Raw genomic sequence first — 26313 nt, 5'->3', positions numbered from 1 at the left:
GTGGAATGTAGAATTAAAGGGAGTTAACTTCTAATTGAATATTCTAAATATAATCACTTTGGACAAGCTCTGTGTTCAGTTCTCTAAATTGAATTTTGAAATGTTTAGTGTGAATTACATGTTATTTTGTATTGGGACAGAGACTGGCAGTGTCCTGGGAAAACAAGCTCAATTGTTTTACTAGCTGGTAATATGTTTGAACTTTGATTTTAGTTTTATCTGCTTGTGAATGAATGTAGAGATAAAGGGAGCTAACATCCGAATGAATTTGTTTTTTTTTAAACAAAATACTTGCAACTATCATGTGAAACAGAACAGAAGCTACTCAATTTTACTTCCACCATTTAAATAAAAACACTCCCAAAGAAGCTATTCAGCAAAATAAATATCCCAAGATGTGTATATGTCCATGTTTCAGCATAACCTCGTAAATCCATGATCCCATGTGTTCGGGCTGTACAAGCTGAGACCAGGATCCAGTCTGAGCCTCCAGCAGGAAACCAACATTCGGAAGCTGTAAGCCGGGCCTTTCCGATGGCCATATAAATCCTGGGCACCAGACCGTAATTCAACACTCCTGGGTCGGCTCTGTTTCGAAAGATCTTGACAGAACCGCTTCCCACAAGTTATCAGAATGATTGTTTCGACAATTTTTCTCAGTATATTCCTAACTTTCTTATCATGTGAGTGTTTTTTGTTCAAGTCTGTCTTTGTCACTGTCTCAATGTTAGTCTACCGCAGGAATGTAAAAGACTCAGCCATCATTTCATCAGCATTAATGCTCATGGTTTATTTGTTTTCTTTTTTAAAGGTGTCCAGTCGGAGATTGTGTTGACTCAGCCAGAGGCAGAGTCTGGCCGTCCCGGAGGCAGCCTGAAACTGACCTGTAAAACCAGCGGCTTCGATCTTCGCAGCAGCTACATGTACTGGGTCCGACAGGTTCCCGGACAGGGTCTGGAGTGGCTGCTTCAGTACTATAGTTCATCCGACAGTAACTATGCACCAGCGATTAAGAATCGATTTACTGCGTCCAAAGACAATTCAAACAACATTTTCACGTTGGACATGGGGAACCTGAAGATCGAAGACACCGCCATCTATTACTGTGCAAGATACCACAGCGAGAGGAACCAGGGCTGGACCCATTCAAAAACAGCTCGAGTGAACATTTTGTCAATTCCATCATAAACTGACGGTCAGTACGAGTTTTAAATGTAATTATACCAACTGCGATCTGAAGCAGACCTCAGGCTGCCTCTTACAAAACTATCAAAGAGGAAATGTACAATTTAAACTGGCAAACTGGTGACACAATGGGACAATGTTTTGGGCATGTCATATGTACTGCTAACACTTCCATCAATTAAATGCTCGGACAAAATGTTCGTTTTAATATATCTGACAGCTCAGGAAATCACTGCTAATTGTTATGTCAACTATGGCATTAATTCTAAACATGATCAGGACTAAATGGCTCTTTCAAATGAAAATTGAGACCTAGAGTAAAGAACAGAGAATGAGTGTACTGGTCTACATCATTGTGATACTGGGTGACACTGCAATTATGATCAATACAAAAACCTATTCAGCCTCCACTGTTTGAAACTAGTCAGTGATTACTTCTACAAACTGCGTTAACTTGCAGTGCAGTATTAGTTCTGTGCGGTTTAATGCCAGTATCATTATTTAATTTGTAAAAGTGTTGGGTAATTATCAATACACCGTTGGGAATTTTGAGAATCAGCTCATGTGTTACTCTGTGAAGGATAAAACAGTATTAAAGTTTATCAAGAATGATCAGAATTCACTAGCGCAATTATGTGATGCAGATTTATCCTGACTTTATTTTGCCTGTGGTTCTGAAAATTTAAAATGATGGTAGATTTTTGATTTGTTTTATGTAGAGCTAGTTATTGTGTGACCCAGTCCAGAGAATGTAACACTGTGACTATCTTGAATACTGGGGCCAAGGGACCATGGTGACAGTGACTTCAGGTAAGAACTTTGAACTTTCTTAGTGAATTTTTAAAAACTTTCTATTCATGTGACGAATTTCTGAATTAAGTGAAACTCAGATTCTGTGCTGAGTTTGGTTTAGTTCGGATTGATTTTTGTTCAGACGGATTATAGACTTCAGTTAAGGCTCAGCAAATAGTTAAAATGGTGATGATAGAGTCAGTTGCTCAGTGTATCTCTTTTTTTTGATCAGATGGGCATTCTGTGTGGCTGGGTTACTTGAAACACCTAATGTCTCTTAATCTGTCAGCTATAAATAATGTTTAATGTTAGTGACACCCTGACTGTGAGTTTTATTATCAACAACAAATGCTAAGAATTCAAAGATGTTCAAGATATTACCAAACATGATTAAAATATGCTAAAATATCATTATTCATTTCTTGAATATATGTTCTTACCATGATTATATTATCTCATTTATTTTGTTATTTTTGTTGATGACAAGCAGGTTAGAATCTCATACAATTTTCTTGCGGTGCTATATTGCATTAGATTGAGTTTGTTTTACTTGATTCTGTTGAATTGAGTTGATTGGAGTTTGGCTTTGCTTTCGTTGATTCAGTTTGAACTGTGTTAATTGGATTCTGAATTTTGATTTTACTCGGTTTTGTTGAATTGTGTTGATTGGCTTTTGAAATAGTTTTATTTGATTCTGTTGAATTGAATTGGTTGGATTCTGATTATCTTTCATTTAAATCTGTTGTTTTGAGTTGATTGGATTCTGATTTTATTTTCCTTGATTCTGTTGAAGAGAGTTGATTGAATTCTTATTCAGTTTGTGAAATTGATCAGCGTTGTCATGCTTTCTGTAATTGGTGTTTTCTTTCTGGTGAGGAGATTGACTCTCTGGATTACTGTTCATTACCAATATTTGTGAAGTTCTTTTGTTTTTCATTTATCATTTCTGCATTTGTTAAACTTATAGGACACATTTTTCTCTGCTTGATTGAAAACATTACATCCATTTGTAACTGAAAACAAACTTAAGGAAGAAACCCGGAAGTGTGAGAAATGAAAAAAACAAGTTTTTAATGTATTGACTTTTTAAAAAAAAACTCAGTTCTAATTGTAAACTAGCTGAATTTTGTTTTGAGTAGCCTCATTCAAAATAAAATTTGGGACTAAAATCTGAAACTGCAGAATTGATCAAATTATGTAATTGAAACTAACTTAAAATTATAATGTGGTAAAATTTGTCAATTCAAATAATTTTGTTTTGACGATGAAGTGATTAATCAATATATGCCTTCAACCGCTCTACTGTACTCTGCACAAGATTGTCATGATCAAGAAGGGTGTGCAGGTTGGAAATAAATTGAACTGTTGCCAGAAACGTTACAGCTTTAAGTGTTAAGTCCCCTCACAAACAAGGTTGTTGTTATGACTTGTTATTTCCATCCAATATAATCATTAGTTTGCTGGATTCTGTGCAGCTTTGTTAGATTTCAATTTGTTTTTTTTTTGTGAGGTTACATCATGTTCTTGGTTCTGTTGAAAATGTTTGCAGAGCCAGTTCTGCTGCAAACACACCATGTTGTGATCTGGTGATCGTTCATCTGTTGAGGAAGGACTGTGCTTGGGTAACATTAAGTGTGTTATATTTGGGAAACTGTTTCTGGTTTCAACATTGTTTGGCAATGTTAACACGGTTGGTGACAGTGAACCGCTCCAGGTTCCTCATTCAATGCAATCAGCATGCGAGTTGAAATTTCATAAAGCCTATTATTAAGTGAAAGGCAAATCGCAAAGGTTTTAGAAATGAAGTGAAAACAGATACCTTCGGGCACCATTTTTACTTAAAAGTAATAATTAAGGATTAATCTAATCCATGCTTTCCAATCCAAATTCAGAACTCCACTGTCTAGTTCAATCACAAGGTCTGTCTTTAAACAGTTTACAAGTCATAGAGAAATATAAATAGCATTTCAAAAGTCTAATGTTCTCATAGTTCTTGCTCTTGAGCAAAAATGCCATGACTGTGTTATAATTGATCAAGAAACACCTTTCAATTCCGCTGTACACTACATACATATTTTTCTGACTGGAAAAGATCATTGACAAAGACCATTTGGAAATTCTGCACAATTCTATGAATAACAGATCAGTTTCACTGTTTTGATCAGTTTCATACGTAACTTGAGTTAATTCATTGTTATGTCCCTGATTAAACTGGATTTGCAGGATAAAAATAAAACATTAACTGAATTATTTAATCTGCACAGTGCTTTATGTGTTCCCAATCTGTGCATTTTAATTAAATAGTTACATTTTACAAAAAAAATCAACTGAAGAGTCATTCTTTCGGAAACATCTGCTATCGTGAATTATGTGACGAAGGACAAATTTTGAATTAATTAAAATAATTCACTCATGAACTCGCAGGGCAGCATGGTGGCTCAGTGGTTGGCACTACTACCTCACAGCGCCAAGATCCCAAATTCGATTCCACCCTCTGGTGACTGCCTGTGTAGAGTTTGCACATTCTCCCTGTGTCTGCGTGGGTTTCCTTCGGGTGCTCTGGTTTCCTACCACAGTCCAAAAGATGTGCAGGTCAGGTGATTTGTGCAATTTAGCACAGCCATAGTGTTCAGGGATGTCTAGGTTAGAGTGCATTAGTCAGGGGTAAATATAAATTATGGGGAATGGGTCTGGTTGGGCTACTTACTGTTCAGAGGGTCAATGTGGAATTTTTGGGCCAAATGGCCTGTTTCCATACTGTAGGAACTCTATTCTTAAAACCATGGGAGTACTTGCTGCAAACGCAGAGAATGCATTTTACATCGATGTGTTCAGACATATGCAGAGTTCACAAATTTGCAGAAGACATGAACTAGAGGATAACGGAGCACGTTGTGTATTCAGACTCTGAAAATAGAGTAATATTTATTTTAATTAATATACTTGACCGATTTATTGCAATGTAGCGATCCGAAGGAATCTGCTCACATTTGTTAAGTGTGACAATCGTTCAGATTAGATTTCCTGCAGTATGTATCGGGCCATTTGGCCCAACAAGTCCACACCGACCGTCTGAAGAGTAACCCACCCAGACCCATTCCACGACCCTATATTTACCCCTGACTAATGCACCTAACACTATAGACAATATAGCATGACCAGTTGACCTGACATGCACATCTTTGGATTGTGGGAGGAAATCCACACAGACACAGGGGAGATTGTGTAAACTCCACATAGGCAGTCACCCAAGGCTGGAACCGAGCCTGGGGACCTGGATCTGTGAGGCAGCAGTGCCCACATTTACTTAGACATCTGTTAAAGCGGGCAACTCCAGACAGAAGCATGTTTTGAATTCATACCTTTTTAAACATTTTCGTTCATTAAAAGCAGTTAACAAGAAAATGACCTTGCCCTGATTCCTTCAACAGAAATGCTTTCCACACTGGAATGCAGTATTGACTTTATGCAGTGCATGCAAAATCTCCCAGTTCATGGAACGTTTTAAGAATATGTAAAAATAATTTACAGAATAATCCATTGCCTCCGGATCTGTGCTTTAATTGGCGATATTTCCCACCTCAATCATTTTATTAAATACAATGACTTATGAAGTTTATTAACTCAGTGGTTATTTATGTTCATTGTGAACACATTCTCGTTCACATTAATCCACTGGTTAGTTCCACTGATGAATGTTCAAGTACAGTGAATATATTTGACGTGAGGAGTTGTGCAATGTATCCTCTAGGATTAAGTCTGTTGTACAGTTTGTTTCAGTGCTATCTCTGACTAACTTGTCAACGGTCCTGACCATTTTGTAAATTGTCCAATTCGGATCCCTGAATCTCAGACAGTTCAATTTCATCTCGCGCTTCAAAACCATTTTTATCGGCCAGAAATACAATATTCGATTAGGTGCCTCAGAATTGAGAGCCCTGACTAAGTTGTTCCAATCTGAACGAGCGTTTCAGGAACAAAAAGCAGATAGCAAGAGTTTTGAAATTGGTTGTTGGCAACGAGAGATATTTGATTGAGCGAGGCAGATGGAAATATGCTGTATACTTTCTTTGTGCCTCAGTTATGCAGGACATGTTTCGTGGCACAATGTAGAATCAGAATTTTTTTGCATCTTATTATTTGAAAACCTATTATCAGCTTTTAATGTCACTGGCAATGGTCATATTACACTTCAAAACATTTTAATCTTTTTCAGACTAAGTAGACCATCTGGTGCAGCAACATTCACAGGGGAAAGAGGAAGGGAGTTCGAGGTTGTAATCCAGTGACAGTGAATTGATGGCAATACAATTCCTAGTTTTATTCCTCTGTAGTTCCCATAGAGTTTGAACAATTCGGAGCTGCTATCAAAGTATTCTTGGATAAATGTTGAAATGTTACTTTCATTGTACAAACATTCTGAAACAATTCCTGGTTGTTGGAAGGTGTTAATAACTAACATGGTTTATGTACTGTCAAAACAGGTGGGCTGTGTTCTCTGTGATAGTGTCGAGCTCATTGTGTTCAGGTCTGTTGTGATGTTGTAGTCGTGTCCCTGATTCTGTGCCAGGTGGCCTGTGTTCACTTACAACCTGTTAGAGAGGTATGTAACACCATCTCTTATCAGGTTACTTCAGTGCAAGAAAGCAGATTGAGATGTTTGGGTGTTTGTTGGAATTCCACTCACAGAGGCCAGTGAAATCTATTCAATCGCTGTCCTGACTTGTCTCTCTTAGATATTAAACAGAATTTTGGCAGTTAGCAGCTTTTTCCAGATCAATATTTGTTCACAAGCGTTTGGGCTTCGCTAGATGGTGTTAATAGAGTAAGTGCTCACCTTTATATTAAACCAGTGCTGTAGCTGAATTTGATTGTTCAGTCCAGTGGGAGTTCCGCTGAATCCAACACTTGCAGCAGATGGAGATAGCTTTTCAGATGGTCTTGAATTGCTAACTCCGACCATCCAGTACCTCTGCTAAGAATCCTTTCTCCAACAGGAGTCAAGCCAACGTAATCACTGTTTATCTCAACATGTGTGAGCTCTTGTGTCAAAAACATGAAAACAATTTGGTGAAGAGGGGGTCTCTGGATGTGAAAGGTTAACCTTGCCTTCTCTCCACAGGAGCTGCTAGACCTGCTGAGTTTCTTCAGAAATTTCTGTCTTTTATTTTGGTTTTCTAGCATTTAAAGTTTGTTGTTTCATTGAAAAAAGTTCTGTTCGATTAAACACGTTCTTCAGAGAAAAGATGCATTTGAACAAATTGCGAATGTTCAGAGATATTAAATATCAGAGAATCATTGAATTTGAGCGCCCTGATCTCGAGCTGGAGTTTCACAAGAAACTATTGTGAAGTAACAACCCACTCCAGAGTGCAGTGGCTGCTGTAATTGGGTGGAAATTATTTTGATCACTCAAATAGAGAATGTCAATGATCTCTTTCCAGATAATCAACAGAATTTTTTTAAAGCATGTGTGAAACAATTAATTTGTTGAAATATTTTAATAAAAAGTGTTCACCGCCAGTGCTAGCTTAACGAATGACACAATGATAGGAAGGTAGGAGCAAGAGGAGTGCACTCAGCCCCTCGAGCTGTTCCACCACTTACTTAGATAATGGAGTATCTGTGAGCTAAATCCGCAGGTCTCCCTTTGGCTAAAACTCTTTAACACCTTTGATTAACAAGCAAAAACTATCCTAGATTTACTGATTCAGTAAACAAAGGGAGTCACCATTTTTGAAAGACATTCCTGTGAGTACTGTGAAACAATGAGGCTGGAATTAATTGCTCATGAAAGTAAACTTTAAATCTCTGACTATTTCCAATTGAAACATCCCAATCATCATATTTCATAAATTTAACACTATACTTCCCTGGAATAAAGAAATATAATATGTGATTGCCTTGCTAAAAATGAGGGATGCTTGATTCCTATTATATGATTAAGAAATAGCTCTGTTCCTTCAGTGAAAACACAGTCAAATCACACAAAAGGAAACCATGTCATCTTGTGTAGACACACAAGTGCCTCAAATAATTTACAATTCTTCCAGTGGTTGTTTGAATCTCTAGACCGGTGTGGAATGTCAGACTTTTTATATCGCCTTGAGAAACCAGTTGTCATCAGTCTATTTGAATTGCTGAAGTTGGTGTGGTATTAGCACATTCACAGCGCTGGTAGGAAGTGAGTCCCATAGCTGTGATTGAGGAAGAGGAAACGGGCAGGGAAATAGTTGTGAGTCAAGTTGAAGTCTGATTTGGAGGAAAGTTTTCAGGAGAAGTATTTACATACATGTGCGCCCTTATCCTCAAGGGTCACAGTTTTGGAACATGCTGCCGAAGGGACATGACAGCATGCAAAATGGAAGTTGAAGAAGGCACCTTGGCCCCTCGAGAAGGCTATTCCATTCATGGGATCATCATTAATCTTGCTGCTCACCAATTTTCCCAACACTCGATAACATTGAACCTGATTGTTTACTATTCAGCAAAAGAATGGTGAACCTTTGGAATTCTCCAGCACAGAAATTGATTGAGGACAAAACATTAAATGATTTCAATAAGGAGATAGATTCCTTCAATCCTTAAAAAAATACTACAGATATGTGGGAGAAAGGGAAACAGGCTACAATATTGGTTGAAAGCCATAAAAACATTGAATGGGACATGGTTTGTAGGTTTGTAAGTTTGCATGTAATGCCAACATTGGTGGTATAATTGGCAGTGAAAGTTATCTAAATGTACAATGAGATCTTGATCAGCTGGGCCAATGGGCTGAGGAGTGGCAGAAGGAGTTTAATTTAAATGAATACGACGTGTTGCATTTTGAGAAGATAAATCAGGTCACAACTTACAGAGTTAATGGTAGGGCATTGGATAGTGATGTTTAAACACAGGGCCTTGAGGGTCCAGACTCATAGAGTCTTACAGAGTTAATGGTAGGGCACTGGATAGTGATGTTGAACACTGAGGAACCTGAGGGTTCAGACTCATAGATTCTTGAAAGCGTTGTCTCAGGTACCTAGTGTGTTGAAAGTGTTTTGCACATGTACCTTCATTGGTCAGAGCACTGAGTGCAGGAGTTAGGGCTTCATGTTGTAACTGTCCAAAACATTGGAATGAACTGCCAGAGGAAGTGGTAAATGCAGAGATAGGTCCAACATTTAGAAGATATTTGAACAGCTACAGGAACAGGTTAGGTCTGGATGGATATGGGTCAAAGGCAGGCAAGTGGAATTAGTTTAATTTGGGAACTCTGGTCAGCATGGATGAGCTGGACCAAAGGAACTGTTTCTGTGCTGTACGACTTTATGACTCACTGACTTTATATTGGAATAGGCTCAAAGTTGGAAGGTGGTGAGCAAGTGAGGGGCTAGATTGGGCATGTGGGAGAGTTTGGGCTGGTAGGCTGTGAGGTGTTGGCTGGCTGCTGGGTAAGCTTGCATGCACTCTGTCTGGCAAGGTGGCATCAAGGTAAATGGTAATGGTCACAGGATAATTTGTTCGAATTGTGCTTGGTAGGTGAGGGGTAGTTTGAGCTGAAATGCAGGAGGTCTGTCTTTGCCAGGCAGGTTTATGGAGAGGTGGGCAGGATGCCAGGCTGGTTAGTGTAGCGGCGGGCAGAGTGCCAGGATGTTTCAGGGTGGAAGGTCACTGTAATGAAGTGACAGGTGGACGTGTTGTCAAAATGCAAAGCTCGGAGTCTGGCAAAATGGTAGGTTGTAAAGCACAGATGCGAAAGGAGGTAGGATGCAATGTGCACAGGTTGACTTGGGTAAGATGAGAGGTCAGTGATCAAGGGCTGAGGTCATGTCTTGGGTAGTGGGCTTTTGTCAGAGGTTGTGAAAATGATGGTGCCATGTCCAGTCAGGGCCAGATTCACCATGGGCCAGGTGCAGGGCGGCAGGAGTGTAAATGAGTGAAAGGAATTGAGATCATATGTCCATCTGGAATATAGAATATAGAACATAAAAGTGCAGAACAGGCTCTTCAGCCCTCAAAGTTGTGCTGACCTGTGGAACCAATCTGAAGCCTATCTGTCCTACACTATTCCATTTTCATCCATAAATTTATCCAATGACCTTTTAAATGCCCTTAAAGTTGGCGAGTGTACTATTGTTGCAGGCAGTGCGCTCCATGCCCCTACTCCTCTCTGAGTAAAGAAACAACCTCTGACATCTATCATCTATGTCCTCTCCTGCTAGCCATCACTATTCAAGGAAAAAGACTTTCACTGTCCACCCTCTGTTTATCTTTTATGTCTCAATTAAGTCACCTCTCAACCTTCTTCTCTCAAACAAAAACAGCCTCAAGACCCTCATCCTTTCCTCATTAAACCTTCCCTCCATACCAAACAACATCCTGCTAAACCTCCTCTAATCTCTTCCAAAGCTTCCACATTCTCTCTATAATGTGGTGACCAGAACAGTACACAATACTCCCAAGTACGGCCACACTAGAGTTTTGTACAGCTGCAGCCTAACCTCGTGGTTCTGAAACTCAGTCCCTGTATTGATGAAAGCCAACACAAAGTATGCCTTCTAAATAACTCTTATCAAACTGGCTGGCAACTTTTAGGGATCTATGTACATGGACACCGAGATCTCTCTTCTCAGCTATACTACCAATATGGATTGCCTTGGATGTGTTTTGTGTGATCGGGGTTGTGTGTTCCGGGCATGAATGGGTAGGGTTTGTCAATGTGAGTGGAAATTTAGGTCTAGACAGAGTAAGTGCAGTGGTTAGTCTGAAAGATGAGGTTTGGTGGTGAACTGTGTGTCAATTTGATAGTTATTAAATTTAAAGATTACCAGTTCATTTCTCAAATCATATTTACGTAAATACTCAGCTGTAACACTCCAAAGTCTCTGAACCTTAATGGTCCTCCATTTTTCAGAGGCCTCCAGAATTCAGATAATTGTAAATTAGATGTTTCAACTTCCAGACAATTGACATGAGTTCAGCCGTGACAGCCCTCCTCCCTGTCCCAGTGCTCAGCTCCTGCCTGTGCTGCTGCTGCAGTGACCTTCCTCCCAGAGAGAACATTCTGCCTTGCATTGATAAGTGAGGAAGGCTCACTGGACCTGATTTCCAAGTATGGGGACAGCAAACACGAGGGGACAAAACTTTAAAGTGAGGGGAGATAGGTATAAGACAGATGTCAGAGGTAATTTCTTTACTCATTGAGTAGTAAGGGAATGGAATGCTTTGCCTGCAACGGTAGTAGATTCGCCAAGATTAAGTCATCATTGGACAGGCTTGGATGCTGCCTGGGCTGCTGTGCTCTTCCAGCACCAATAATCCAGAATCGGATTTCCAGCATCTGTAGTCATTGTTTTTACCTCGGCATACAGACGTAGGTGGGATGGGCTTCAGATTAGTATGACAGGTTGGCGCAACATCGAGGGCCGAAGGGCCTGTATTGCACTGTAATGTTCTATGTTCTATGATTCACTCTGATTTCTCTCCGGGGGTACTGCCAGCGGTTGGGTATTTCCAGCAGCACAGTACCTAGTGGGACAGCACGCTGGTTCCGTGGTTAGCGCTGCTGCCTCACAGTGCTAGGGACTCGGGTTCCATTCCAGCCTCGGGGAATTGCAAATGTTGTGTTCAGTGATTGGGAGGTTAGGTGCATTAGTCAGGGTTAACTGTAGCATAATAGGGTAGGGGAATAGGTCTGGATGGGTTACTTTTCAGAGGGTGGGTGTGGACTTGTTGTGCCAAATGGCCTGTTTGCACACACTGTAGAATTTTGATGAATCTGCATTTCCTTGGTTTGTATTTTGTGAAACTTCTTTGCTCTTCACAGCAATCCAGTGAAGTGTCAGTTGGTGAGATCTTCAAAGTTACTGGGGTGGGATCAGGATGTTCTTCTTCCTAAATTATATGGCAATGGTCAAGGTCGAGGGCATGTTTCTAAAGAAGGAACCAATGATCATGATCAGCAACTGGTAGGAAACAAAAATAAACTCCAGTTATGCTGTAGACTCAGTGGGAGCATACTGGCAAACGTTTACAGCTGAGGATACATTTGAGTAACTGATAAGGTCAAATGAACAGAAACTAACTTACTCAATTGGTCATTCTATTGTAGAGACACCATCTCCCCCCACGCTTTATGGCCTGGTCTCCTCCTGTCAAGAGCACGACACCGGTTCTGCGACCTTTGGTTGTTTGGCGATGGACTATTCCCCTGACGTCACCAAGGTAACCTGGAAGAAAGGTGGGGAGTTAATCACGACTGGATTTAAGACTTACCCATCAGTGAGAAACAAGAAGGGAACCTATACCCTGAGCAGCCAGTTAACCCTGCCCGAGTCAGCGGCAGATTGCAAAATCTACTGTGAGGTTCAACACAGCGGGTCACACAAGATCAAAGAAATGCCATGTACAGGTATGTGTTGTGGGATCTGAGATAAACAGAGCATCTGAGATTAATATGAATAAGGCATTATTTATAACCGTTTTCACAGAATCACCTTATACAGCACAGGAACAAAGCCCTTTGATCCATCCAGTTCACGCCTATCAATAACAGCCACCTAAGTATTCCAGTCTCATGTGCCAGCACCTGATCCATTGCTTTGTGTGACTTGCCCTTGCAAGGATGCATCGCAATACTTCATACCTATTATGAGGGGCTCAATGTCTACATGACTTATAGGTGCTGAGCTCCAGGCTAACACCACCCTCTGTTTGATTTTGTTTTCCCCTGAGATCCCCCTGGGAGCTCCTGGCCTTACCTTCACCCTGTGCCCCTGAGGCATTGATCTCTCCATCTAGGGGAAAGGTTTCATCCAGTTTACCCTGTCTATGCCTAAAATAATTCTAGACATCATGATAATCTTCTCCCTAATTGTCCTCTGCTCCAAGGAAAACCCCTGTCTATCTAAACTAGTTTCATAACTAAAACCCTCCAACCCAGGCAAGATCCTGGCAAATCTCATCAATACTGCCTTCAGTGTAATCACATTCCTTCGATAACATGCATACAACGCTTCAGTATGGCCTAACCAGTGTTCTATTAAGTTCCAGTATCTTCTCCCTACTCTTCATTGTCATTGTCTCGGTTCATAAAAGAAAATATCCTCTCACCTTCTTAGCCTCTTTATCCAGACGACACAGTACTATAGGGGATCGGTGGGTACATGCACCAAAGATCCTCAGGCCTTTCCAGGGTTCCACCATTCAAAACGTCATACCTCACAGATTCTTCTGCCGAATTACATCACCTTACATTTATGCAGAATAATTTCCATTTGCAACTTCACTTCACATACAACCAACCCTTTTATATCCTCCTGCAATCTAAAGCCATTATGCTCATGATTTACCAACATGACAGTTTTCATTTCATCTGTGAATTCACTGGTTAATCCTCCTAAATTTGAGACTTAATCATTAGTATGTAAGAGAAATAACAAGGAAATCAAACCAATCCCTACAGAGCACCAGGAGACATAGATTTCCAGTCACGCAGACACCCGATGACTATTATCCCCTGCTCCCACCACTCAGCCAGTTCTCGATCCAATCTGTCAAATTAACTCCGATCCCATTGGCTCTGATTATTTCTATCATCTGGACATCGAGTTATCTCTCTGAAAACTACTATCAAATTCTTACACATGACTTCCTCTCAATAAAACCGTGCTGAAAATTGTTGATTTATCTTCCAAATGAAGACTAATTTCACTTCTCAATAGTTTCCCTACCACTGAGATGAGCTTGACAGATCTGTGTTTTCATTATTTATACCTTCCTTCGTCCTGCATGACAGTGCAACGTTGGCTGATCTACACTCACTTGGCACAACTACTGTGGCCAGAAAGGGAATTCTAAATTATTGTCAGCGACCCAACTATTTCATCCTTTGCATCGCTCAACAGCTCGGTATACTTTTCATCTGCCCTGGAAATATAACCACTTTTCATTCAGCAAGACAACACAGAACATCACATCATGTGTCCTAATTTCTGAAAACTACATCACAACACCCCTCCATGTTTTCTGTCCCCACATTGTCCCTCTTACTATTGAACACTGGCACATCACGTTTGTTTTGACCACAACCTAATCCTCCGGCTACACTCCAATAATACACTTAATGAGCATTACTGTTTCCAGAATAATTCTTTTATTATGAATGAGCGTGTAACTTTTAAAAATGTTTTCCTTTATTTTGACTGCTATTATTTTCTCATGGTCCCTTTTGCTCTTCTAATTCCTCTGTCTTTCAAACTCCCCCTTGCACATTCTGTACTCCATACCAATTCCTATTGTTTTGAGATTTCAGTATAGACCGGAAGCCTCCCTTGTTTCTCTTTATCTCCCCCTCCATGCCCTTTGGTGTCCAAAGCCCACTGCATTCTTGGTCCCACTCAGTGGCTTCCTGGGAAATGTCCTCCCTGTGATTTTCTTATCTCTCTCTTAAATGTGTCATACTGCTCTGACTCAGATTTACCAATAAGTGTCAGCTTCCAATCCACTCTGGTCAAGTCATTACCTGATCTTACTAAAATTGTCCTTCCCTTTTTCAGAACTTTGGGCCAATTTCTATTCCTTTGCAGTACAATCTGAAATCCAACTGATTTACGATCACTGTCTGCAAAGTGTTCCACCATTGAGGTTTTACCCACTGGGTCGACTTCATTCCCTAAAGTTAAGTTCAGATTCACCCCTCTCTTACAAGGTCTGGATTAAAATTCTCAGTATTAAACACATACTTTGTTAAAATATTCTCCTGGGGGCATTTTCAGAATTCTGCTCCCTCTAAATTTTTGACAAAATGTATATCCAAGCCTATGCTGAGGAAGTTAAAAACCTCTTTTCTCATTCCCCTATTTAATTTACATTTCTCTGAAATTTGCCCATGTATGTTCACTTGCTCTTTTGGACCTATAGTAAGGTCTATCGTGCTCTCCCAGTAGTTATGTTTGCTGTATTTTGGTTTTGAACTACTGTCCATTTGCCTTTGTTCGAGGAGGTATCCATGATTTCATTTCTCTTTACAGCCTAAAATACTCTTGTCAGAATTGCGACAGAAGCAACATTCTGCACTGTACACCCCAGCCCTCATCCTTTTCCATCTTTCCCTGTCTCACCTGAAGGCACTAAATCCTGGAATATTGAATAGCCCACTCCTGCCTGGCTCTCAATATGTCTCTGTGATAGCAACCGCATCATTTCCTCATTTATGCCAGTAATTTGTCTGCCTTGTTCATCAGACTCTGTCATTAAAACGAATACCATCCAACATTGCTATCTCCCTTTTGATGTTACCGCCCTATAGTTTCTATGCCTCCTTGACTCCCTTGCTGTGTCCGATAATTTTAGCTTTTCACATTGTCCTGCTGATCTTTCTGTGTGGATCCCAGCTTCTCCAGCACTCTGCACAATTATGATTCTTGTATCCATTAACCACAAGAAACCTTGATATATGAGAACTGATTGTATTTGTTCTGAAATTCGTCAGATAATTTATGCAATGTGTTTCCTAATGATCTAGTTATTCCCCCACCAACTCTTCTCCTAACTGTGAGCTCCAGTGAAGAAATCGCAAGCAGCAAGTTTGCAACCGTCGTCTGTTCAATCATCGATTTCCATCCGAAGTCAATCTCCGTGAGTTGGTTGAAAAATGGCCGACCCTTGGATTCTGGCTTCTTCACGTCTCCCGTGTGTGAGGCAGACGGGAACTTCTCGGTGACGAGTCGGCTGATGGTCCCTTATGGTGAATGGTTCAACAGCGCAGTCTATACCTGCCAGGTCACTCATGGAGAGAACATTCAAAGTAAAAACATCACCGCACTCCAGGGTAAGAGACACACACTGAGAGAGCTACAAATCATTCTAAACTCTGATGTGAATCAAACACGCTCATTTATCAGGCATAGTAAACAGTACGGTACAGCTTCTCGTTTCCCAACATGCCACATATGGCATTTCAGTTTGAGTGTTACATTAGCATTGCTCATGACTCAACATTTTGGCAAGTCAGAAAAGCATGTTTCCTCTCTGTTGAAGATAGATATATAGACAGTCAGCTTTGTTAAATAGTTTATTGCCTGACCATGCTGGGAGAGGCGTTCAGAGGGCCACTTCAAGGATAAGTTTGGAGGTGGAGGGGGGGATATTGGAGAGATATCTGATTGAAACATAGAAAATACTGAGAGACTGAGGTCGGGTGAACGTGGAATAGATGTTTTGACTGGTAGGCAAGACTCGGACACAAGGGCACAGTCTCAGGGTCAAAGGGGCACCGTTTAGAACTGAGATGTGGGGAGAAATGTCTTCAGCCAGACGGTGATGAGGCTGTGGAACTTGTTGCTGCAGAGGGCTGTGGAGGCCAGGCCATTGTGTATTTAAGCCAGAGACAGATCGGCTCTTGTTTAGAGTAGACAGTACAATGGCTGTAGCCCGAAACGTCCATTTTCCTGCTCGTCGGATGCTGCCTGACCTGCTGTGCTTTTCCAGCATCATTCTGATCTAAACTCTGGGTTGGCCGTACAGCCTTATTCTGATCCTCTATCTTATGATGTTGTGGTCTCAAAATGACGTGGTTAAAATATGCAGTGACCCTTACTTGAAAATAAATCAAAATGCGTTCAATGCTTCATTCCCTGCTCAGGAATGACCTGTTGACCTTGGACATTGTACGACATCGATTTTTGTCTGGTACTGAGCTCTTTAACTTCATTTATGGGATCAGACCCCAGACCAAGTGGGTATCACATCAACTGGGATAAACGTGATCTCACTGAGCTTCTTTAAGATGCTCTCTGTAATTAGTGGATGAGGCAGGAGAATAAATTCTGGTAAGAACGGTCCAATAGGGATGAATGAACTGGGAACTCGAGACAGGCTGATTTAGCCTGGTTTGGGGTAGCGATGTTTACACAGTGAGTAGTGGATGTCTATAAAATTAGTGCACATTTCCATCGCGTTTGTAGATTAATTTAAGACGCTTTTGTTTGTTTTTTTCTCCCCTGCTCTATGAAGAAATTAAAAAACGCACCTTCGTAAATAAACTGAAAGTACAGACCAGTTATGAACAAACTGAATGGAGGGAAAGACTTAAGGAGATGGGTGTCCTTCTCGATACCCAATACTGTACTCAATGTCTTGTTTTCTGATCTGCTCCAAACACAGCTCACGAGGAACAATGACATAAATTAGAGAATGACATCACACCAATAACGCAAAGTATTTTTGATCACGTTAAATATAATGAACAGAATTTCCATGGCTGTTCACCGCTCCTGTAACACTTTAGAACTCTGCAAAGAGAATAATTATTATTTATTATCATTTGTCGAAAATGTAGGATGTGATTTGGCAGTCAGCATGACCAGCAGCATTTGCACCTAAGGATTATGAACATGGAAATGAACTCATTATATTGAGATTACCCTTGTCACAAGTATCAATAGATGGAGTTAAGTGAGAGACAGACTCTGAAAGAAAGGTAATTCCATGGGTTACATGATGGTATCTTCGATTATTTTTTTTTTTTCAGGTTTCACTTGTTACAAAGCCAGTGTTCTTTAGGAGTAATTACACAGGGTATGTTATAGGTAATCACAAATGCTTTCACAATTCAAAATACATCAACAACAGTAAGCATCGTTTCAGCAATAGTTGGAGTTGCCATTTTGAAGGTGGTGTCTTCATCCTGTGAAGAAGTAATCTGAAGATTGACTGTTTGTATCATAAAGGGGCATTTTTCATTGACTTTGATTTTTGTTTCATAGAAGATACCGAGTGCCACCCTAACACCGTTAAAATCCTCCCACCGCCAGTAGAACAAGTCTTACTAGAGGCGACGGTGACGTTAACCTGCGTTGTGTCCAATTTTCCTTCTGGAGTCAACGTGACCTGGAAACAAGAAAAGAAGCCTCTGAAAACAGAGATTGCTGACCAGCCTGGACAGAATCCCGACAGCGTGATCAGCAAATTAGACATTTCTACTGAAGCCTGGCTGAGTGGAGTTACTTTTGAATGTGTGGTGTACCATCAGAATCTACCAACTCCGCGGAGAGACTCCATCCACAAGGAGAAAGGTGAGCGGTGAGATTAAAGCACAAAGGATCCCATGTGTAATCCAGATCCAGTTACATCAATGTCAGGCTGTGATTGGTAATGAACAAACACCATTGGGAGTATTAATGATGCATCTGAAGGCAGGATAGCTAGGTAGCTGATTAAGAAAAAGATGGACCAAAGGATATTGTATTCTGATTAAGTCAGATAAAGTGGGAAGAAGCCTGGGTTGTGACGTCACCATCAGCAATGACAGTTGGACAGAATGTCCTTGTTGTGGGCTGGAAACATGGAGGCAACTTTCACATTAAACTCGACTTTTTTTACTGGACAGAATGTGGACCATTCTGCTCCTTTAGTAAACGGAAGTGAATAAATCCCAAATTAAACATGGCATATTTTAATATTTAGTGAAATTGTGATATTGGTTCAGGATTTTTTGGTTGATTTATATTTGTCTCAAATGTTCTGCAGTGATTAATCCGCTGGAGCCATCAGTGTCGGTCCTCCTACCACCAACAGAAGAAATCTCCGCTCAGAGGTTTCTCTCCCTCACCTGTTTAGTGAGAGGTTTCTCCCCCCGAGAGATCTTCGTCAAGTGGACAAACAATGACAAGCCGGTGAATCCCAGTAACTACAAGAACACCGAGGTGATGGCGGAGAGTGACAACATCTCCTTCTTCATGTACAGCCTGTTATCCATTACAGCGGAGGAGTGGGCCAGCGGTGCTTCTTACTCCTGTGTGGTGGGACATGAAGCGATTCCACTGAAGATCATCAACAGAACAGTCGATAAATCCAGCGGTAAACCAAGTTTTGTAAACATTTCGCTTGCACTGATGGACACTGTTAATTCATGTCAATAAAAATCTCAAAGTTGCATTTAATAATTCAACAGAAGTAATAGAAGTGTTTTTTTTTCCCTCCAGTTGTGAGTTAAATACTGAATTAATTGTTTCCCACCCTGACTTCCATTCCATCTGTGTACTTAAAGTGGATTATTAACAGGTCTAGGACAAGTGTCTTGTGCAGTTAATGTTCTCTGCTCAGATACACCCTGGGTCAGAGACAGAGTAAAAAGCTCACTCATTGCAGGATTCCGCCAAATACCTTATGCATCCTAAATCCCTCTGTGACAAAATCTGACAATGTCCATTTTATGTCAAGGGTAGAGCACGAGTTTTGAACTTGGTGTTCTTGATTCCCCCGATTGGACACTCTTACAAAATTCATGTCAGTTTTAAACTGCCATATTGCACCAATTGGAAATGTAAATTTAAGACACGTTAAAATTAAATTTGATTGGAACATACCAATCGTAAATAGTGCAGAACAGTTTGAATGTAACCTTTGTTTCTGGGGAACTGCCAGGGATCTTGCACCAGCGCATGAGTTGACAGAAAGTATCTTCACTTTCACACCAAAGAGAATCAACAGATAAGTTGTCGTGAAGCAGAGGGGAGGGGAACGATGAATGGTCTGTCCTCGTGCTCCCTGTGAAGACTTTTCATGGAAGATGTCCTCTGTCATGTAACCCAGTTACGAACAGGAACAGTTAGTTTCTTGCTTACTGTCCAAAGATTTAACATTTCCATGCAAAATAATACCTTTGAAGCATGTTGGACATGCTTGGCTCTGTTAACAAATGATTAACATTGATTCCCATAATCCAAAACTGGTGTTTGCATCGTCCCGGTTTGTATTCCATAGGTTTGTCTCAGTTTTCTGGAGCACATGGGATCAATTCTGGTATTCGAATACCTGATATCATTTTGTTTCACATACAGAACACAAGTAGACATTTTCTTATAAATATATTCAAAAATGTTATCTCTTGGGCAGTGGGGATTTGAAGTCAAGACTTTTCTCTCAGAGACAGAAATTCTATCACTGCAACAGAAGTGTTGCTCATAAAACACTTATCTCTCCATGACGATGGGAAATGTTTCCTACAACACCAAGGTCAGATCTAATTAAATCCATTAAAATTAGAACAATAAATTAGAATAATAAAAATTGCAGTCTGGTATAAGAACAGATACAGAGAGATGATCACAAATACACTCGTAATGACACATATACGAGCTTTCACCTAAAGACACATATTTATGTGCACACTTAAATGTGCAGATAGATGTCACATATGCATACTCACACAGAGCCACACGTGCAAGTGGCACTTGAACACTCTCTAAGCTCATACAAAAACTCACATACACCGAATGAAAATCATTTGCACAAATGAACAGGGGTACTCACACATAACCATGAGAAACATAGACACACGGTAACACACAAATACATTTACATTCATACAGTACAATGCGTACAGACATACACGCATGAACACAGATACAAATTCTGAAAAATGTCCTCCCACTTGTCAACTCACAAAGGTACGTAAGTGCACAGAGATAAATATTAATATCATAATTTTCCCATTTTCAGAATCACAAACATACAATGACAGAGGCAGCTTAATTAGTTATTTTTAAACCACATTGATCAGCATGGATACAATATCACATGTACACACAAATTCAGAGTCTCACATGCAGACACACAAGTGCATAGATCAACAAATAGAGAGGCGTTTATTAAATAAGGATAATGGGTACAAGCATCAGCAAGCATCCACAAACAATAACACAAACAAGCTTATCAGGAGATGGTTTAGGAAAGATTGCCACACAAGCAAACATCATCATATAAATATAAACATCCATCAAAGCATAACATTGCATGCTAACATTTATTAAGCATAAACATGAAAATAACCTAGTTGTAGGTAGGATCTGAAACAGACACATAAGCACACGTTTTAGAGAGCACTAATGAAAAGTGAACACTCACAAAGACATTACAAGATAAGCATAGGGGCAGCAACGAAGTGGAATATTAGCATAATGATGCTTACAGAATGTGAAAAGACCAAAATTTAGGTGCACAAACACATGAGCACACCAGCAGTAAAGGAACAGGAATATGTTTATTCACGCACAGACTCCAACGTGGGCAAGAGTGAAGTAAGAGACTTCACAACCACATACACAAACATTAAAGGAAAATCAAACACACCAACCAGTAGATCAAATAAATTAAGGGACACATGTACAAACACTTATTCCTAAATGTACAGATCCTACAAACAAAAATATGAAGCAATGTCCTGACTGTGATGTCACTTATATTCATGATTTGCCAAGTAATTGGTCACCAATACATAAAGATGAGAATCACATTTGACCTTTTATTCAGTGATGGCCACAATTTTCAACTAAAGTGCTGTCACAGCCTATATTTAAAATGTAATGATATAATTAAAATAATCATTCATAACAAGCATTCCTCAAATAATAATATCCTTAAATAATAGATTGAAAGAAAAATAATTTAAAACGTTCTGACATGGACAATGAAGAAAAAACATGTGCAGTTAGTATTTGTAATTTCTTGCTGAGAGTCATTAATAGATACAGATAAGAGTCACACTTGAGAAATACCTGATTGCTTTTTGAAGATGTAATGGTCTCTAATTACATGACTTGGATGCAGATAGATCGATCTGGATCAATAAACAATCTAAATGCGTTCTCTCGGCTTTATATTCATAGATTCAATAGATCGCACTTGGATTGAAGACTATGAGGATGATAACAGCAACATCTGGACAACTGCTTCCACGTTCATTACCTTGTTCTTCCTGAGTATTTTCTACAGCGCTGCCGTCACTCTGGTGAAGGTGAGAATAATCACATCTTTCTCACGCCAAGTAGCCCAATATGTTTTGTGAAATCTCTCAGTGTGCCATTGAATAAACATTAAATCTGAAAGTCCCTGATCATAAATATCTGTGTCATTGCTTTATCTCTCTTTTCCAGGTTAAGTGAATGAATTGTGGACCCCCTTGATTTTCCTGATCTGCTTATCAAGGTCTCTGAATTCCCAATCTACAATCTGTCCAGTTGCTGACTCGAACAGTGAGATTACTTCAGTTTATCAGCATGTAACTCAGACAATTATTGATGGATTTTCCTTTTTACTTTGATATCTTTGAGATGGTTGTGGTTGGAAGAATTTGTAGGTTCCCAGTTGTTTGAAGCACATTTGTTTTGTTTTTATTAGTTCCTTACTCAGAATGGTTGCCTACCCTTTCTGATGGGCCTTTGTACTCCCTTTCTTGTGACTGTTACTGATGTAACCCTTTCTGATGAGCCTTTGTCTTCCCTTTCTTGTGACTGTTACTGATGTAACCCTTTCTGATGGGCCTTAGTATTCCCTTTCTTGTGACTGTTACTGATGTAACCCTTTCTGATGAGCCTTAGTACTCCCTTTCTTGTGACTGTTACTGATGTAACCCTTTCTGATGAGCCTTTGTATTCCCTTTCTTGTGACTGTTACTGATGTACAGAAAATTCCCAGCTCACAGCGCATGTGTTCTCATCTCAATGTGGTATCAGCCATTATATTCACTTCTGTTAGCTTTTACATCAACTTTTTGGATAAAAATGCTTTCTGAAATTGTTAATAAATCTCAAATGAATATGCACTAACCTTGAGTTTACTTTATTCTTTCTTCAAGGCCAGTCAGTAATAATACATTTTCCCACATCCTACTCCTTTCCCAGCCAAATGCTTTCACTTGTTCTGTTTGGTTGTGTTTCATCCAGTCATTTAGTTTAATGCTGCGCTACCATGCAGCCCACGAATGTAAATACATCTATCACACGATATGCCTGATGGAACACTCCAGAGGCAGAATGATTAGAGAACATTTCCTCTTATGCACAAAGGGTCACGACCTCGGGTCATCTAATGATACAAATGAGGAGCTTTGCTCCACCAGAAGCCTATATAAGGCAGGCAAAGGAGTTTGAAACTTTACTCTACACCGTCTCAACTAAACGTGCTCCCAATGTGGGGAAAGCCTGGGTTAGTAATGCAGAAATCGCCACCTAAAGCGCCCAACGAAACATTCATCAGCCAAAAATGTCACCGTTCAGTCAGGTATTCACACACAACACGTGCACAATCCAAGGGCGGATTCTCAGAACTGGAGTTTTTCTCACACCTAAATCTCATGGAGCACAATTCCTGGGATCTATTTGACACACCACACCTGTCAAATCCCAGGGAATGAGACTGAGATCTATCTGAGACAGGGATATTACTGAACAGCAACCCTCACAAATAATAAATCAGAGGTCGATGTTGATCAGGCAAGGCAGAGCTCATGAGTACTTGAAATATTCAGCCATGGGGATCTATGTGACGCAGGACGGAATTGAGAACCAATCAGAGCAACTGTTCACAGAGTCTGGAAACTATCAGCAGAGGAGAACAGTCCCAATTTCTCATAGTCGATGAGGTGTATCATTCCGGGAATAGTGTTGTGAATCATTCGCGCACTCAATCTCATAACTTCGCATCTTTTCAAAAACGTGGCACCGGAAACAAGATGCAACATTCCAGGTGAGAAAAGAGACTGTTTTATTTAAGTTTAATATAATTGCTTTGTGTTTGTTCTCTACAGTGTTATTGATGAAGTAGGGTTTATTTGCTCTTCTGTCCACGTGTCATGGTACATTCCCTGAATTGTGCACATACACACGGAGGATCCTCTGCTCCTTCACCCCTTTGGGTTTACTCCCTTACTGTTGTATGTTCCTCTGAGTTCATCACAAAACAAAGAAGCACGCCACACCTCCCTGAGACTGAGATCTATCTGACACACCGATATTAATGAATAACAATCCTCAAAAATTATAAATCACAGGTTGATTTCGATCAGGGAAGGCAGAGATGTGAAGTTCTGGGAACCCTGCTGCTTTCCATGTCCTGTCCCACAAACCCTCTGTCAAACTTGATGCTCTTAGCTGTTCTTCCAGTATCCTAACATTTTACCTTAACTTGCTATTAATATTTTTCTGTAATTTTGCGTTATATACCAAAGCACAGGGTGAACCAACAAGGACCCCAAACACTGAACTCTGAGAACGTACACAATAAGGTAACCTACATTCTGAAACGGCAAACCCCCGTTAACAAATAGTTGACAAGTACAAAACAGCAGCTGAGATTAACTTGAACTCATCAAAATAAAAGGAAAGGCCTCTGGAGGTACAGCGGTGTAGGCAAGACCTGGGCAGACAGAATGGAGATCGGTTTGTAAAACTATTGTTTATATCCAGAATTTTCCTTCCACACAATGTAGCCTTTTATTTCCCATCACCTAAATCATCCATGGTATCTTTATTTTCAGCTACGAACCATCACCAGTAAACTGAATAATTTATGTTCAAAGCCCCTCCCACCATCAAAGGTTCGGCAGAAATAGGAAGAGTTAGAAGGAGATTGGTGTCAATTTTTCTTGTGGTGAAATATAAGTGCTGTTCTAACACAAGGGATTTCTGAGGGATGGTCCAGTGAAGCTATGTGGATGGAACTCATAAATAAGAAGGGCATGATTACTTTGATGCAATTGTAATAGTCCCCCCAGTAGTCAGAGTGAAATTGAGTAACAAATATATTGAAAGATCTTATTTAGATGGAAGAACAATAGGATTGTAATAATCACAAATTTTAAACTTCCAAACATACAGCGGGACAGCCATGGTCTTAAGAGCTTGGATGGTGAGGAATTTGGTAAGTGCTAAAGTCAATTTTCTTCATTAATATGCAGATGTAACTATCACAGAAGGAGCAAACCTGACCTACTCTTGTGATACAAGGCAGGGCAAGTGACTGAATGGTTCGTTGGGGAGCTTTTTGGGGCCGGGGTCATAATTCAATTAGTTGTAAAATATCTATGGAAAGGATTGGCATTATATATAAGTTAAAATTCTTAATTGGACGAGGCCAAATTTTGATAGTATGAGACAAAAAATTTTCAAGGGTTGATTGGAATAGACTGTTTGCAGCTCATGGGACGGCTGGCAAGAGTGAAGCTTTCAGAAGTGAGATAACAAGAGTTCAGAGGCGTGATGTTCCTATTCGTGTGAAGATAAGGCTGGTAAGAGGAGGGAACACTGGAGGATTAAAGATATTGAGGGTCTGGTTCAGATTTAGAATGAATCATATATTAGATATAGATAAATGAGATCAAGTGAATCTCGAAGAGTACAAGAGGTGCAGGGACATTCTAAAGAGGGAAATAAGGAGGGCAAGAAAGGAAAATGAGATAGCCTTGGGAGATAATGTTAAAGATAATCCAAAGAGATTCGACTAGTACATTAAGAGCAAAGGGGTAGATCATAGAGTCATAGAGATTTACAAAATGGAAACAGGCCTTTCAGTCTCACTTGCCCAAGCTGACCAGATATTCTAAACTAATCTAGTCCCATTTGCCAGTACTTGGCCCATTTCCCTCTAAACCCTTCCTATTCGTATACACACTCAGATGCCTTTTATATGTTGAAATTGCACCAGCCTCCACCGCTTCCTCTGGCAGTTCATTCTATACACACCATCCTCTGCATGAACATGTTACTCCTTAGGTACTTTCAACTTTTTCCCCTCTCACTCTAAACCTATACTCACGAGTATAGGTTTAGGTGAGACTCCACCCACCTCAGGGAAAAAAAACCTTGTCTATTCACCGTATCCATGCCTCTGATGATTTTATAAGCATTTATAAAGTCACGCCTCAGTCTCCAACGCTCCAGAGAAATCAGCGCCAGCCTATTCAGCCTCTCCCTATATAACTCTACATGGCTGTGAATATGTATAAGCCTAGAGGGATGGCTTCATAAATCATGTTACATTTTATATAAATGCTGTTTTTTTTAAATTATCATTTCGCTTAAAATGGCGGATGGGTGCGTTTCAATTTCATACCAGTGGCGTAGAAAGACCTGAGGAAATAAACTGCAACAAAAAAATGGAAAAAAGTTATTGCACTACGGATAATCTCACCATATCATTCGTGTAAAAAATAATTCCCTGTTTTGACCTTGCAGTTAATAGAGTCTATTAATTAGTCCTGTGTTTGTAATAATTTTCATCTATCTGTCATTCTACATTTAGTTGTTATAGTTACCGTGTGGATTACTGCACCTCTCTAAAAATTCAAAACAAAATAAAGTAAAACTGCAAATTAAATATTGTATCTAATTACGACAAAAAAAGTTAGCAATTCAATGACACCAAATTGGATAGGAATGTTGAAATGTAGCCAATTCTGAGGACTGCAAGAGTTTGCAAGCGATCATTAATTAATTTACGGTATGTTCAAATAATTAGATTAGATTACTTACAGTGTGGAAACAGGCCCTTCGGCCCAACAAGTCCACACCGCCC

General features: G+C 40.0%; 1 gene segment (V, D, J or C); it reads left to right on the top strand.

The window, feature by feature from the left end:
* The first annotated feature begins 586 nt into the window (after positions 1 to 586).
* Positions 587 to 22505, top strand: LOC140471834 (Ig heavy chain C region, membrane-bound form-like). The segment is given in 9 exon segments: positions 587 to 683; positions 812 to 1136; positions 1952 to 1995; positions 12071 to 12370; positions 15485 to 15790; positions 17727 to 18035; positions 18490 to 18819; positions 21630 to 21757; positions 21897 to 22505. Coding segments are annotated over 9 exon segments (1800 nt in total).
* The last annotated feature ends 3808 nt before the right edge of the window (positions 22506 to 26313 follow it).

This window comes from Chiloscyllium punctatum, unplaced genomic scaffold, assembly GCF_047496795.1.
Source record: "Chiloscyllium punctatum isolate Juve2018m unplaced genomic scaffold, sChiPun1.3 scaffold_157, whole genome shotgun sequence".
In the NCBI taxonomy this organism is placed as follows: domain Eukaryota; kingdom Metazoa; phylum Chordata; class Chondrichthyes; order Orectolobiformes; family Hemiscylliidae; genus Chiloscyllium; species Chiloscyllium punctatum.
The sequence above is the reverse complement of the archived record's forward strand: the minus strand, read 5'-3'. Positions and strand labels throughout refer to the sequence as shown.